The sequence below is a fragment of the Pleurodeles waltl genome, chromosome 1_1 (assembly GCF_031143425.1).
Source record: "Pleurodeles waltl isolate 20211129_DDA chromosome 1_1, aPleWal1.hap1.20221129, whole genome shotgun sequence".
Taxonomy (NCBI): Eukaryota; Metazoa; Chordata; class Amphibia; order Caudata; family Salamandridae; genus Pleurodeles; species Pleurodeles waltl.
This window is the reverse complement of record NC_090436.1, coordinates 230,423,367-230,440,210: the sequence shown is the minus strand read 5'-3', so window position 1 is coordinate 230,440,210 and position 16,844 is coordinate 230,423,367. Positions and strand designations below refer to the sequence as shown.

The 16,844-nt window shown below is 44.5% G+C and overlaps 1 protein-coding gene across 4 annotated transcripts in view; it reads left to right on the top strand.

Annotated features, from left to right (window-relative positions):
* The window catches only part of FYB1 (FYN binding protein 1), a 602,843-nt gene that overhangs the window by 502,183 nt on the left and 83,816 nt on the right, over nucleotides 1-16,844 (top strand). For all 4 annotated transcript variants that reach the window (XM_069221341.1, XM_069221354.1, XM_069221340.1 and 1 more), the window contains one exon: nucleotides 13,952-14,060. In XM_069221341.1, coding sequence (XP_069077442.1) covers nucleotides 13,952-14,060 — 109 coding nt within the window. The remainder of the gene's footprint in view (nucleotides 1-13,951; nucleotides 14,061-16,844) is intronic.

Here is a 16,844-nt window from a genome sequence, read left to right as displayed (position 1 = left end):
GGAGGTTCAAAATAAGTTTTATTTTTGTTGGCCAATGCTCTATCCGGCCCATCTGCGTGTGAAACATAATGGGAAACCCAGTTATAAATTTCGGGACATCTTCCAGCACATCATAGACAACTATGCTCTGCAAGATGTTTGGCACACCTGTTATCTGTCCACTTCAGGATTCACATTCTAATCTGCTCCTGACCCTGTTTGGACAAGACTTGGATTATTGGTTCCTCTTGGTTACCATATATCTATGGGCCTCAGAGATCGCTGTCCTTCCGCGGACCCTGTCTGATCACAGCACTGTCCTCCTTCAACTGCAGATTCCATATGAACCAGGCCTGGAACGCACCTGGAAGTTCCACAGTGAAGCCCTTCATGACCCGGTGTTCTGTAATGAAGGTCTTGAATCTGTAACTGAATATTTTACGTTGAACAGTGGAACGATTTCGACACAGCCACCCTTTGGGAGGCCTTTAAAGCCTTTATTCATGGGTATTCTTTGTGACATCTGTGCTCAACTACAACCCATCAAGGCGGATCTGTGGGATATAGATTGTGCTGCCGCGCTGGTAATCATTCACGATTACACCACCTCTCTGTATTGTTGGTGGAGTTCTACGACCTCGTTGATAGGGAGCTTGCACATTTGGGGAAGCGCGCCAGAACCCGTCACTACGGGAAAGGGGAACGTGCAGTTTGCATCCTCGCAATACTGTTGCGCCGGAATCGACAACATAACTATGTCACTGAGTTACAGAAGGATTCTAGAATGCGAATAGTGGGTGGTGAGAGTGTCCTGGTTGAGTTTCGACAGTATTATAAGCACCTCTATGTTTCCCATGTGCCTCACATCCCATCCGAGATCTCTCCTTATCTTGAAGTGTCGCAATGGTTTGGCTTACAGATGGTCAACAACAATTTCTTAGTGAACCAATCACCAAGGAGGAGGTGGTCCAGGCTATAGAGGCTCTTGACGGCTCTAAAGCACTGGGACTGGATGGTCTAACAGTTTTTTTTTAAGGTTTTAAAGCAACAGTTGGCTCCCCATCTCTTAGCGCTGTGTAACGAGTCCCTGGCTGCTGGTACGTTACCCCCTTCGCTTTGTGAGGCTGTCCTTACAATATTGTTAAAACTGGGTAAAGATCCTTGCCAATGTGCTTCTTATCGACCCCTCTCTCTCTTGAACCTTGACGATAACATATTAGCCAAAGTCCTTGCCACCAGATTGTCTCTTTTGATGGAGTAGATTATTTCTCCCATCCAGTCCGGTTTTGTCCCTCATTGGTCAACTTGCTTACCATTTTTGCAGTACTTAATAAAGTATCATCATCTACACCTGCAGTTGTGGCCTTGTTGGATGCTGAAAAAGCATTTGTTTCTCTTGAATGGCCCTTCTTTAAAGCTGTTCTAGGCAAGCTTGCTATTCCATTTTCTTTCATAACCCTAATTATGCTCTTATATTCTAACCCGGTGGTCCGCACACGGTTCAATTGTTCGCATACTGAAGCATTTCCTATTATGTGGGGCACCAGACATGGCTGCCCGCTGTCTCCCCTCCTTTTCATGATTGCAATGGAGCCTCTAGTCTGTTACCTGCAAGACCACTGTACACATCGGGGACTGCAGCTGTCTCATGGTCCCTTATTGCTTTCATTATATGCGGACGATATCTTGTTATTCATTTGCCACCCATAAGACAACCTCTCCTCCCTCGTGCTAGAGATTGTTCATTATGGTGATCTTTCTGGGATTCAGATTAACTGGGCCAAATCAGAACTTTTCCCGTTAACAGACTCCACACATCCTACACTTGTAGAGTACCCCTTCAAGTGGCTTAGGACGGCACCAAGTATCTTAGCATTCGATCCCACAGAGACATGGACCAAATTATACAGCTTAATTATGCTCCAGCATGGCAAATCTAGATATTCAAGTGGTCTGCTGGGTTAAATTACCCCTGTCTATTGCCGGCATGTGGCTATTATTAAAATGGTTGTACTTCCCCACTTCTTATACCTTTTCTTAAATATTCCCATTCCCCTATCACAGGCCGTACAGTGCGCAGTCTCCTCTTATGCCTGATATGGGCCGGGGGCCATCCCTGTGTCCCATGGGATACTCTTATTCACCCTTTCGACTGTGGAGGTTTTGGGGTTCCTGATTTTTATCTATATTATCTTGCTGCCCAATGTCAATGCACACATCTATGGTACCTTCCGGATGCCCGCATTCCATATCTGAGGCCTGAGCTGGATCAATTGGATGGTCTCTTACATTCACAGATATTGCCGAAGGGCATCCAGTTGGATGCCAACGATGTTCAAACTGTGTCCGTGACCTGCTAGGCATGGTGCAAACTGCGGCACATGCTGAGCAGTGGCCCTCTTTAGTCCACTGCCCTCCCACTCAACAATAATCTATGGCTCCCACTTACGCTGGAAAAATGAGTGCATTGCACACTCCACCACCATTACTTGTTTACCATGGGGGATCTTTTTCCCAATGGCCTTGTTGTACAACCAACTGTTGAGCCCCGCTTGCAGAATATATCATAAATGGATCTCTTCGTCTTTCGGAGGCTCCACAATAACCTACGATCTCTCCTCCCCTCTTATTATCCACTGTCCCCAGAGTACTTCCCACCTCTGATGCATGTGGTGTCTGAAGTGGATGGTGATCGTATGACCTCTAGATTGTACAATCTGTGTATTACTCTGAAACCTGACACTACGCATGTACGGGAGGTGTGGGTGGAGGAACTGGGAACTCCCCTCCCAGACAAGATATGGTCATATTGTTGGTCACAGATTCAACGAATTTCAGTTAACCATAGGCACAAGCTATTACATCTCAGATTCCTCCACCATAGCTACCTCTCCCCCTTGGACATTATTACATTTGACCCCAATATGTCTGACCACTGTCTTAAGTGTCGGTCTTCGGGAGCAGATTTTACACATTTAACAATTTACGTGCTCAGTGACCTCTGCATACTGGGCCTCCGTCTTCATGCATGTCTCTGCCATGATAAACATGGAGCTTTCAACAGACCCTCTTCTTGCTCTTTTAGGCTATATCCTAGGGACATCCCGCAGGTTACACTCCAACTCACTTCAATGGCCTTCCTACTAGGCAAGCATGAGATTGTGCTCTATTGGGGCAGCAACAAACTACCCACCTCCTCGGAGTAGCTTAAAAGCATGATACATTGTGACAGTGTTAGTGAAGACTATGCCCTCCTTCAACTCCCCACATCCCAACCCAGGGATATTTGGCTGCCTTTCCATGAATACCTACGCACCCTCAAACAAGACTCTACTGATTAGAATTAAACTCCCTTTCCCTATTACTACTGATTCCTTGCCCCCTATGTTCTGTTCATACACATTATGTGTATATACAATACTGCTGTATCTGCATGTTGTGATAATATTCATTACTGCAAATATGTTCTTATGACATGCTTTTGTGATGTGTTCCTCAACATTTTGCTATTGTTGACTGTTATAATTGAAATGAATAAAGAAATAAAAAAAACTACTCTAAAATGTCAATAGATTTCAAAGAAAGGCATATTTGAGAAAGCATGTTTTTAATTTCCTTACAGTATTCTTTGCATTTAAAAATCGCTTTAGAATAACATATATTGTTGCATAAAACAAATTTTAAGTTCTAGTACAGTATCCCCAACAAAAATACACATTTATGAATACTAAAAGGATGGTGCTTAAATGCTCAAAATCTTTTTAAAGAGTTGTAAAATCAATTATTAAATCATGTAATATAAAAAAATACATAGCAAGTAACATGATTAATATGGTTCTATATTGCAGTCTCATCTCAGCGTCCGGGTGACATTTATAAACCACTCAGATTTTGGCCTTATGGTTTGTAAATGTGACATATATAGCATTAATATGTGTGTTCCATAATAAATAAATCATGCCTACCAAAGGTACACTATCAACAGCCAGATGCATTTTAGAATCTAAGATAGAACCTGGGAACCAGTTAAAAGGTATGGATTGCCTGCTTAATTTATGCAGATAAAAAACAAATAAATTATCACAGTCTCAATGAGACAAGGATGAGCGCCTCTTCCTTTTGTTTGAGGGACATCAGTCCTTGGTAGCAACAATGGAACTTGATCACGAAATTGTAGGGTGCCGCTTGTGCCCCATAACCTGTTCATTTCTGTGGCAGTCTGGATCACCCTTCACGTTACCCTGCATCCATGAATGCAACTTCAAGTAGAGGGGTAATTCCTGTGATTATAGTGGCAAACCGCATCAACCCAAAATCATGCTGCTCACCTCTTTTCAGTCAAATACAAATGAATCTTATGAGACCTGTGGTCAACTTTGGATAGAAGGTTTACCCTCCACCCATCAAGTAAAAGCATTAGGGAGGAAGATCCCTTCACACCAAATGAAGACCTTTATTCATTTGCAAGGCATCATGGGAGTATGCTAAGGACTGTAAAAAGGGCCAGCTAAAACTCTACGTCACTTGTATTAATGAGGCAACAAATCCATTAAGTCTAAAATTTAAAATCTGTCATGACATAACCACTCAGCAAGCTCACAAAACTCCCCTTTAGTTAACTTCTCAAGATTGGGAAAAACTCTTATCCATCTTTGAAACAAAAATATAAAAAAATTCACAAAAACTTAATGAACAAACTAGTAGGATCTTTACCCATAACAGTCCACATCGTTGAAAACTTTTTTGTGCCTTCATACCTTTGCAAGAAGCAGAGTTAAGGATACTACCATTCAATAAAAAAGTTCTATGCTGCTGGTAAAATCCAAGCCAGCTTTGTGTATTAAGGGGTTCTCCAATAACAAACCGTGTCAATGCCTCTCTCACCAAAGGAAACAGTATCTGTATGAATAACTAGAGCCTGGGTACCACTGACTCTGAAATCCAAGATAACTGGTGGTCAGTCTAGAATCTCCTCTGTCTTAGCCAAATCACTGTGAGACCAAGCTGCAGCGTATGATGCAACTGAGAGTGGCATCCTACAAAGGAATTACAAGCCTTTGTTGTTGCACTTCAATTAGAAACTGCTCATCAGAAGATGAGCCATTGATCCCACCAGTAGTAAAGTTAAACATGGGCCACCTCAAGGTAAATCCCTTTTAGCAATGCTCTTCAAAATATTTTGTCTCCTTATATATCATAGAGGCTGTGTTCATGCCTCTATATTTAAGGTTTACTAAACACTTGTGGCCTGATTTAGATTTCGGCGGTGGGATTATTCAGTCACAGCGGTGACAAATATCCCATCCGCCAAAGCCTAAATCCCGTAGGAAACAATGAGAGATTTTGCTGGACAAAATATTTGTCACCGTTGTTATGGAGTAACCCTTAAGCCAAAACCTAAATGAGGCCCCTTGGGGCCTGATTTAGAGTTTGGCAGACAGGTTACTGCATCACAAACATGACGAGTATCCTGTTTGCCATATTTCAATTTCCATAGCTATAATGGAATCGTAATACTGTGATGGGGTATCCAGCACGTATGTGACAGAGTAACCCTATCCGACGAAACTCTAAATCAGGCCCTTAATTTGGAAAACTATTATTTTATCTTATCATTAATAACTTACCATCCCCTATAAGAATTTTAGAAGAGCCCGGGAGAAAAACAAAGTTTGCAATTAAAGCTTTCACCCTACCAGTTCTTGTGCAAGTTAGTGAAGGATCAAAAGTTATAAAAGATGTCAATGAACAAGTTCTGTTGGGATTGACATAGGAATTCCAATTGGCAGCTTTATGCATGCAAAGCTAAAATATTGCAAAGTCAATAATTCAATTATTTTCTTTTTCTGCAGCACACCCACAGTGACTTTCACATACAAGCCAACATCACCCTTTCTCTGACACAGACAGTTCACTGCACAGTATTTGTGCTCACACAAACGTTGTGGTGGAAGCCCTTGCTGTAGGGATGGGAGTGGGTTTGGTGGTGATGGTGGTAATAGTGGTGATATTAATAGTGGCAGTAATGCTTGTAGTAGTCATGGTGCTTGTCTAGGTGGTAGTAGTGGTGGTGATAGTGATAGTGGTGGTGGTGCTAGGTATAGAAGTGAAGAAGATAATGTAGCAGCGCCGGAAGTAGTGATAGTGGTGTGGGTTATGGTGGTGGTAATGGTGGTGATGATGTAGAAGGGGTGGTGATAGTGGGGGCTATAGTAATAGTAGTGATGGTGATATTTGCAGTAAGGATGATGGTAGCATTGGTGGATGATGTGATAGTGGTGATGTTGGTTATAGTGGTGGTGAAAGTGGTGACAGTCTTGGTAGTGATGGTGATGTGACAGTGATAGTAAATATGATTAAAATGGTGGTGATGTTCATGCTAATGGTGTCTGTGATATTGATTGTGATAGGTGCACTGATGATAGTGGTGATTTCTGTAGTACTGATGATGGATACAGCTGGTGATACCCATGGTAATGGTGGTGGAGATATACATTATGATTATGGTGATGAGGTTGTAACATCTATGGTGTGATAATGCTGGTGGCATTGGTAGGGATAATGGCATTGGTGATCATTGGGTAGTGGTGGGATGTGATGATTGTCATAGTATTAGTGGTGATGGTGATGGGATAGTGATGGTAGTTGCAATGGTAACGTTGACAGTAATTGTGACAGTGCTAATGGCGGTGGTGGTTGTGATAATTGTGGTAGTGGTAATTGTTGTAATGGTAGTTGTGTTAAAAGTGGTAACAGTAGTAATAGTAGTAGAAGTACTGTAAGTGGTAGTAATGTTGGTTACAGTAGTAATGGAATTCCCAATCCTCTATGATTTATACATACACTTTTCTCACTTTCTCTGATTAGGTGGTAAATATCTTTAAGGCAACCTGTAGGGGCAGAGGAAAGGCTGCAGGAAGGATGGGGAAGGGACAACTTTATCCTGGCAGGGGGATATTACACCCTCCCCTGTGCCTTGGCAGGAGGTTGGGCATTGCCAGGACTGGATCCAGGCTGTAATGCACTCTTTTCCAATTAGATTTTGCTGTCCATACTTTCCAATGGGTAAAATCGGGTCTGGTGTTCCTGCAGCAAATAAATCTGCGTTTGGGAACACCGGCTTACTTATACTTGCGTGCAGTGAAATTCTGCATCGGAATTCCTCACCGCACAGCTTCAAACAAAGGCACCAATAGCTTTATCGTTGGCTCCTAAAAAATGTGAACAATGTGACTGACATTACCTACAAGTCAATGACTCAGGAGTTCTCAGCTTCTCTTCCATTCAATGTTTGCTGTCCTGTAGGCTGCATAAAGGACACTCTAAGCAAGCAGTGGCTGAAGGAGGTTTACCCACAGCCTCTTTCTATAAGTAGCATTACAAAGGATATGGGGTAATAATTTTCTATATACAACCGGAGGGCAAGGCAGCTAAAGCAATGCCTAGCAAACCTTAAAGGCTTCCTGGTTTCATCTGGTGCTTTTTGATGAGGGTGGTGTATTTTTAATTCAGCTGTGTTTAACTTATGGGAAAAAGAAAAACTGTTCATTGCCCAGGATATGCATTTTTCCATTAGTGTTGACAAAAATCTGGAAAATTTTAAAATCCAGAAAGAAGCATTCTGAGTGGCTCTATTTTTTAAAATCTTCTTTAACAGTAAAGAAGGTGATTGTCTGAAACACTTTTGAAACATATTTAAAGGGCCTGAAGCCCGTGAAACGCATACGTGGGTGGGTCAGGGCCTGCCCACTTATATGGTTCATTCCCTAGCCATATAACATGCAGAGGAGAGATCCAAAATTAAAAATTGACCAGTACCAGAGGATTAGAACCACATTCCATTATTGAGTGTAAAATCTCATCAGCAATGGGTTTAACATTCAACAGGAGTGTAGGAAGCTGGCTGGCTCTTTATATAGTGGACCAAAATGAGGTACACTGTTCAGAGTCCAAACAATTCCCAGAGGTACCTCAGAGGCATGAGTGACATCCCAAATGCTCTATTTTTGGGTAGTGTGGGTGAGCAGTTAGGCATATCAGAGGGGAGTGCTGAGCATGTAAGGCATACATATATACAGTAAGTGAGACACACACTCAATAAAGAAATCCAACACCAATTTATAAAAATAACACATACTCTTATTTAAACTTTGATACCAAGATCACCAGAATCAGGTGAGTACTTTTTGAATTATGAATTTTTATAGTTTTCAAAAGTTGACTGCAATTTTTAGAGCAGTAATTTTATCCTATGGGAGAAAAACATATACTGCATACTGGTACTTAGCAACGACTTACAGGACCAATTTTCTGGACCAATCTTCTGGAGTGACTTGTTGGTGCTGCTTTGGACCTTGTTAGGTCCAAAGCAGCAACAACAAGTCACTTTGGGAAGCACTGGGGCATCTGGGTGTAGAGGTGCTTTTCAGGTTCGGGTGCTCAATGTTATCCTATAGGGGAAACACATGTACTGCAAGGGTGCACTTTGCGACGACCTACAGGACTGCTCTACTGGTGTTAAAGTAAGTATAGGGCAAGGTCCAAAGCAACACCAACAGTTCTCTTTGGGAGGCACAGAGGTGTCATAGAGCTTCGGGTGTTGCCTCCTGATCACTTGCGGTTGCAAGGGGGTCTGCAGAAACAGTTTGCGTACGCCATGGTGAAGTCCACAGTGGGCAAGCACAGGGTGGGTTTCTCTTCTGGAGGGCCTGTGGACCACATTGACACCATTGACCTACTTCAACACGGGTAGATGACTCAGGTGAAGTAGTGATATCCAGCATCGGGTTTTTGGCAGTCCCGGTCCTCTCAGGCTTTTCTTGGGTGCCTGCAGATGCAGAGGAGCAGCTCATCTACTCCAAGGGAGTTCCTCATGACGATTTGCAGAGCACTGGCAGCACTCCCAGTTTTTTGGAGGCTGCAACGGCAGGGCAGGGCAGGTCAGTTGCTCCTCAAGGGTCGCTTGCAGCAGGGTTGGCGCCAAGTCAATCCAGTACTCCTCGGTTCTCTAGTTCAGTAGGTGTCTCTTCCACTTCTCAAAGATCTAAGGATCTGGTATCAGGGGGTCCTCCAAATATTCAATTTAGGGGGCGTTAAGGGAAGTGAAGGGTAGTAGCCAATGGGCTCTTAACCTTGGGGTCATTACACCCCATAGATGACCACTTTGCGTGGGGAGTGGGCATCACCCTAACCAGAGTTCATAAATTACACCATATGCAAGATGGCAGATTTTCTAAAGTCGTATCCACCAGAGGGGTGTTCTAAGTCTGGAAGTGTGACACGCCTCCCACATAGATAATTTTCCCACTTGCCCAGGTACCAGATGGGCCCTGAGGCAGTGGGTTGGCATCTTCCTCTGAGGAAGGACAGGTCTGCATATCAAAGTCGGTGGGCTTCTTTGAAGCTCTTGCCTCACAATGCAGGTCATACTGTGGGGAGATGTGGGTAACAACCCAGCCCAGACAGGTCTTTGTTTTCTGACCTCTCAAGAGGGGAGGCTCTCACACTGGGAGGGCAGATTTGTGTTGGTGTGTTGGTGGTAGCTGGCCAGAAATGGTCGGTGAGCTCACCAGCAGTTGGTATGTTTTTTCGGGGGGCACCTCTAATATGACCTCTGAGTGCATATTTTAATAACTCAATTACTTAAATCAGTGAGGGTTCATTAATACGAGATGTTTGATACCAGAACATCCCTAGGTTCAGAGAAGCCATCAATGTAGCTGGGGAACTCGTAGTGACCAGTGTCCAGCACATGTATTTAAAACGGCTTCCCTGTACACTTACTATGTCTAAGAATCGACAAAGACTTATTTGCTGATGCATAAATGCCCTCACTTGTAATATAATGTGTAGGAGGCTGGCCTGGTTTGTGGTGGATACCTATGGTACTTACACCTTATGCCAGTTCCAGTTATTCCTTATTAGTGTAGTTTAGGCTGTGTCTAGAAGCCAGGCACTCTAGAGCTAGCTGTGGATGAGCAGCCAAGGCTTATCTAGGAGACATGCAAAGTTCATGCAGTACCACTGTAGTCACACAGTACTGAAACACATGAAATAAAATACTCAGTGTTACAAAAATAAAGGTACTTTATTTTGGTGACACAAATATAAAAATGACCATAGAGACTATACTCCCTTAGGTGGTAAGTAATAGACAAATTATGTACACTAGAATGCAGAAATAGGCATAAAACCAGCTAAACAATACAGTGTGATTATTAAAAATCACAACAGTTACAAATGGGCCTGGGGGAGCACAAACCACATACTAAGAATGTAGAATGCAAAAGTCAGTCCCCCAACTAGGCAACTGTACTGTGTAGAGGGGAGTTGGGAGTACTAGAAAAGCCCAAAGGTAAGTACCACAACCCATCCCAGCGACCTGAAAAGCAGGAGTAAATCACAGTAACTTTCCCAGAACACACATAGAAACAAGAAGAATTATGCAAAACCCAGAAGACTCTGCAAGACACCAGTGGATTCCTGGACAAAAAGACCGTTGAAGAAGGGGACCAAGTCCAAAGCGCACAGAAGAGTCCAGGAAGAGCAGGAGCCCCTGCTCACCTGGATGAAGGTGCAAAAGAAGAATCACTCGTGGAGACGAAGTCAGTACTGCACCCAAGAAGACGAAGTCAGGTTCCTGGAGGGTGCAAGTGATGTCCCACGCAGGATGGAGGATTGCAGTCACGTTTGGGTCGTCGGAGTCCGCCAACAAGCCTTGGCACATGCAAAGCTCGTGGTTAGCGGAAAATGGCGCTGCCGGGGACCAGGAAGTACCAGGTGGACTCTACCCAGGAGAGGGAGGCAGAGGGGGCCCTCAGCGACACAGGGAGTCTACAGAACACCAGGCAGCACACACAGGAGTCCCACAGGACGGTGACAAGAAAGTTGCAGAAGAAGGCCACGCAGCACTACGACAAAGGCTCCCACACCGCTGGAGAACCACCCAGGAAGCTGTATGTTGCAGGATAGAGTGCTGGGGGCCCAAGCTACATGATGCATGAAGGACTTGGAGGAACAATGCCAGCAAGCCATGGCAGCTGCAAAAGCCACTGTATGCAGGGGTACTGTCTTGCGTGGACAAGGTAGGACAGCTAGAAGAGAGGACTGTCAGGACCACTTCAGTCCATCACCCGTGATGCAGGATCCACACAACTCAGCAGGAGAGGGGATCCACACAGCCGTCGTCCTCCGAGTTGGTGCCTACAGAAGCAGGGGAGTGGCTCCTTCACCTCAAGGGAGATTCCTTCTTCCTTCTGATGCAGGCTGAAGACAGGCTGTCTTCAGATGATGCACGACTGGGAAATTGTTGCAGTTGCTGGCAGGAGCCGGAGACACAATGTTGCAAGAGGCATCTGGCTTCTTTGTTGCAGCTTGTAGGTTCCTGGAGGGTCCAGATGCAGCTTCTTCAGTGAGAAGTCAAAGTGGAGGATGCAGAGACTTCCTGCTGGAGTCTTGCAATCCGAATCTGAGGAACCACCCAAAGGAGAGACCCTAACTAGCCCTGAAAGAGGGACTGGTCACCTAACCACGTAAGCACCGATCAGGGGAGGGCTCTGACATCACCTGCTGGCACTGGCCACTCAGATACTCCCAGAGTTCCCTGCCAACCTTGAATCCAAGATGGCAAAACCAAGGGACCCTGTAGGGGAGCTCTGAGCACCACCCCTAGGGTGGTGATGGACAGGGGAGTGGTCACTCAGCTTTCCTTTGTCCTGTTTCGAACCAGAGCAGGGACTGGGGGTCCCTGAACCGGTGTAGATTGGTTAATGCAAGGATGGCACCAAATGTGCCCTTTAAAGCATTTCCGGTTGCTTGGGGAAGCTACCCCTCCCCAGCCTGTAACACCTATTGTCAAAGCCAGAGGGTGTAACAACCCTCTCCCAAAGAAAATCCTTTGTTCTGCCTTCCTGGGTTCGAGCTTTTCAAGCAACAGGAGGGCAGAAACCTGTCTGGGAGGTGGCAGCAGCTTGGCTGCCTGGAAATCCTGAGAAGGCTGAAATGGCAATACTGGGGGTCCTCTAAGGAGCACGCAGAGTGCATGGAATCATAAACCAATGCTTGCATAAGCTTTGGGGTATGATTCCAACATGTTTGATACCAAACATGCCTATGTTCGGAGTTACCATTATGTAGCTGGACATAGGTAGTGACCTATGTCCAGTACACACGTAAAAAAGCATCCCCACACTCACGAAGTCTGGGGAAATGAGCTGGAGTTTGTGAAGGTACCTCTGCTAGTGAAGCGGCGCCCTCACACACAGGTACTTTGCACCCTGCCCTCGGGCTGAAAGGCCTGAATAGGGGTGACTTATAAGTGACCTGGTGCAGTGAAAATCGCAGTGAAAGGGGGGTTGCACCTTTACAGGCAGGCTGCAATGGCAATCCTGCAGAACCCTTCAAATGGGCTCCTTATGGGTGGCAAAATATATGCTGCAGCCCAGAGGGATCCCCTGAGCCCCAATGCCCTGCGTACCTAGGTATCATATATTAGGGACTTATAAGAGGCACCAGTATACCAATTATGGGTGAAATATTGTGATAACAGTAACCAATAACCAATTTAAAGGAGAGAGCATAACTACTGTGGTCCTGGTTAGCAGGATCCCAGTAGACACAGTCAGACACACTGACAAACAGGCCAAAAGCAGGGGTAACCAAGCTAGAAAGAGGCTACTTTCCTCCATAATGCACCCTGCCACAGGTGCATTAGGGGTCACTTACAGATACTACAAGCAGTATTTTAGGGAACATGTCACACAATTGTGTGCCATGCCGTGTTTTCCTTTCTGCGAGTACCTTGTCACACAGCCTGCAATGGCAATCTGCATGAGGTTGGTGCTGGGTCCTTCAGAGTGGCACAAGTTGTGCTACAGCTCTGGAGGGGCCGTCTTCAGTACCAAGGCCCTAGGTACCAGGAACACCATTTACTAGCGACTTGCAAGGGCGGAAGGGCCTGATCACATGGGGATCAAGTGACCAGGTGTCTTGTCTTAGGAAAGGAACACTGCCACTGGGGACCTGGTTAGCAGGAACTCTGTGCACTTCAGTTGGCGCTGCATTTAAAACCAGGCAAAAAATAGGGGGGTGGGCAGTACTGCAACCAGAACCCTAGCTCACTAAAAGGAGAGAATCATGTTCTTGCGCCTATTACATCAGCACGTTGCATTTTCCAAGAGATAGATATTGGCTGTCTCATATCTCCTTAGCCTATACTGTTTCATGGACTGATGAGGTCTGGTGGAGTTGACGGCTGACATTGAGCCATGTTCACGATTGCGGACATCTCACCAGTGGAGATGTGAGATGCCACAAACCTGCTTTTAATTTTTATGTTACAATGCCCTCTGTTTTTGGGCATGGTGGGGGCAGACACCAAGTACACTCTGGCTTTGGGCAAGGAAGGGGAGCTACTAAAAGATCCCTTATCCTTAGGCAAGATCAGGGGAGCAAAAACAATCCCCCCTTTGGCAGATGCAATGGGGATGACTAGAAACACACCACCCTTGACCAAGTTGGGGGGCATGAAAACTTCTTTCTTTGGGTAAGGGGAATAACACAGACCCCTTCCCCCCTTAGCAAAGCAGAGGAATACCACATGTCTCTCTGCCCTTGGGCATGACAGGGGATCTCCACGTTCTTGAGCAAGGTGTGGGTATTTTTGTACAAAATATCCTCCTATTCCCTACCCATAGACGGGCAGCTACCACTCTGAGTTGGAACCATGTGTGTAAATTACAAATTATCTATGTGAATCCTATCAAGTTGAACCAGCTTTCCTACCTCTATGTTCATAAAAGTATTGACTTTGATACTACTACCACCGACAAGTGCCATAACCTTAAACCACTGTAGCACTTAGTATGTCAGATACAAATTAATAGCATTCGCAATAGACAGTACTAGAAGGTAAACTGTTTTACTGATGATCTGTTAAAGATTTTTTTTTTACAAATTTTGACTGTCAATTTAGTACAGGGATGAACATGAAGCATCTCTCCTTCAGAAAAAATGACGACAAAGATCCTAAGAGGATGAAAAAGATGGAAAAGGAGGAAAAAGAATTCCGAAAGAAATTTAAGGTACATCTCATTTTCTGCTATAATAGTAACTAGTGGGCAAAGGAGAGTACAGTTACTGTTATCCTGAATATTTCATTATTTTCAGTATCATGTCTTCTTTAATTCCCATTGTGTAGTGGGTCTAGTGTTGTTTCAGAGTGCCTGTGTATGTGTGGTTGAATGGTGGTGTCGACAGAGGAAACACAGAATCTCAAGGATTAAGGCATTTTTATTAAAAGACGATACAGCATTTCGTTAATCAGGATAACCATTTTCCTCACTAAACTCCCATATTTAGCCACACTCCCAAGATGGTGTTCAAAGATCCAAGGGAAAAGTTAATTCTTGGCTGAACCACTATATATAATCCTTTCCTTGTTGATATAGGAATAGATGTCTTTCTTTGTGCCTCTTTTGTAAATAAACCTTTCTTTCCTCTGTAGCTTTGTGAGCACAGAAAGACAACGTTGCCCGTATTAGCTGGCATTATCTTTTTATATTCTTTCATCCCTGCTCATTGGTGAATGGGTTTGGGTGCGTCCTGCCAACTTTAGGAGGTTATCCACTTTCAATCGTCCCTCCCATTGGCTGCTCAGTTCTACTTATGTGAATACGGAAAAAGCCTTGTTGTCACTTGGTAGTTGGCCACTGTCTTACCTTAATTCCTTTTCCCTTTTTCCTTTGAAAGACCCGCTGTGTCTCTTCTGTCCACCAAACATAATTGTCCTGGGAAGTGGGGCCTTAATTAATAGATGGAAGGCCATCTGATCTACTGGAAGCAGTCTGAGATTGGTGCAGGAAAGTGCCTTCAGGAACGAGAGTGCGCCTAGGAAGAGTTCACGCTGGAGTTAATCAGTAAGCGTGGGAAGGAAGCCTGGTCCCTTGTAAGGTAGAGCGGGACTGGGCTTTACTGGGCTGGGATGGTTTGATCCTCGATGGAGTCCATGTTCAGCCATTCCTATTGGGAGACTGTATTCTGCAGGGGCTGGTCGATTTCCCACAGTAGTGGAGAAAGCTGAAATTGGAGCTTTATATACCCTCCACCTTGGCTTCCTTGATTTTGGTGCAATTGTGTCTACAGAACCTAACTGGGATAAGATATCTACTTTATAATGCAAAGTCCCATTTCGGTATTTTTTTTAATATATTTGTATTAACATTTTACAAGTGTCAACAGTACACTTTATTATTGGAATCATAATGGATACAGGCGAGTACATACAATCAGAATAATTTGCTTGAGCAATAATACTGTACCGGGTTCTTATTGATGAACAGTGCCCCTTGCCTTAAAATGTATTTATCATTAAGGTCTTCTTCATGTATACAAAAGGTGCCATTAAAACAAGTGGCAACATGTATAGAAAGGAAAACTAAGATCCTATCCTGCCACCCTCTAGAAGCTCACTACAAAGCTGACACCATCATTTGTCTTCCCGGTGTTGAGAAAACCTTAGCCTTCGAAGGGCCAGAGGATGCTGCCATGTTAGGAATGCTTAGGTCAAATGAGGGATACTGTGGACTGAACACTGTATTTTGAAAAGGGTATCCCTATGGACCCCAAATACAGCAGGGGTGCATTGTGTAGGTGTTAAGCAAACGAATCAAGGGTTTAGGATGTATGAGTGCCCTCTTTAGGATGTTATATAAAGTCCTGAAGGATCACATTCCAGTATATCGCCAGGGGTTGTTTTCATAGGCCCCCCTTTTCCTCCCTGTGGAGTGCCATGCTCTCCATCTGTGTCGACTTAAAAACCTCAGTCCTCCCTTATATGATTGAAGGCGGTATAGGTGATTTCCTTTTCATCTCCCCTGCCCTTTTAGACCAAAAGCAAAAATAAATCCATAAATCTAATTAGGATATTTGCCCATGAAGCAGTGTAGTGCAGTAGAAACCTCAAATCGTTCCCTAGACTGTGTAATATCAGATAATACTCCTACCAAAAATGTACACAGTGCCCTGCATGCCCAGAACATATGGAGCATATCAGGGCATATATCTGTTTCAGTCGGGTATATATGCCTTGTGCAGGATATAAAATTTGATACATTTGAAACTGTCATTCCTGGAGAACTTGCACTGCTAACCTAGGGCCTTTAGCCAGTCTGATTCATTAAATATCTGTCCACTGAGTCCTCCCACTTATTTCTGAGATGTACAGAAGCCACCAGGGGTTCCCATTGAAATGCCCTGTATAGCCATGTGACCAAGCGTCTGCGTGCCCTATGGTGTGTAACGTGTGTAGTTGGGAATTAGTAGCAGGTTCCAGAACCCTAATGTCCCGGTCTCCAATCACTGCACATCTTATAGCACCATAGGTCACGAATGCTCCACCATGCAAACGATACTGCTTCAAGAGCTCCTGGAAGTTCATGAGAGCACCATGTGAGGACAAATCCTCAACGGTAGTGATTTCAACCTCCTCCCAGGCCATCCATGGATTCTCTGTGAAAGTGCCATCTTTGAGTGGCAGCCCCATAAGTGGTAAGATTTGAGTGTAAGGATACTATTTCATGATGTGCAGAAATATCCTTCTTAAGCAGACCAGGGCTGTGTGCATCAAGAGTGAATGGAGGCTGTGGCTGATTGCACCAGGGAATTGAAGTTCATGTAGCTCTCCCTCCCATAAACGTACACAAATAAGACCCATTTCCCAGCAGTGTTGGTCAGCCAGCCAATATGCTACCAACTGGAGCTGTGCCACTAGCTAGTCCTGGGAAAGGTCCAATGCACCCCTTCTAAACCACCTCCCTTCCCCATATAGGAGCCTCAGTTTGAATAATGCAACCTTCCTCCTACCTTTA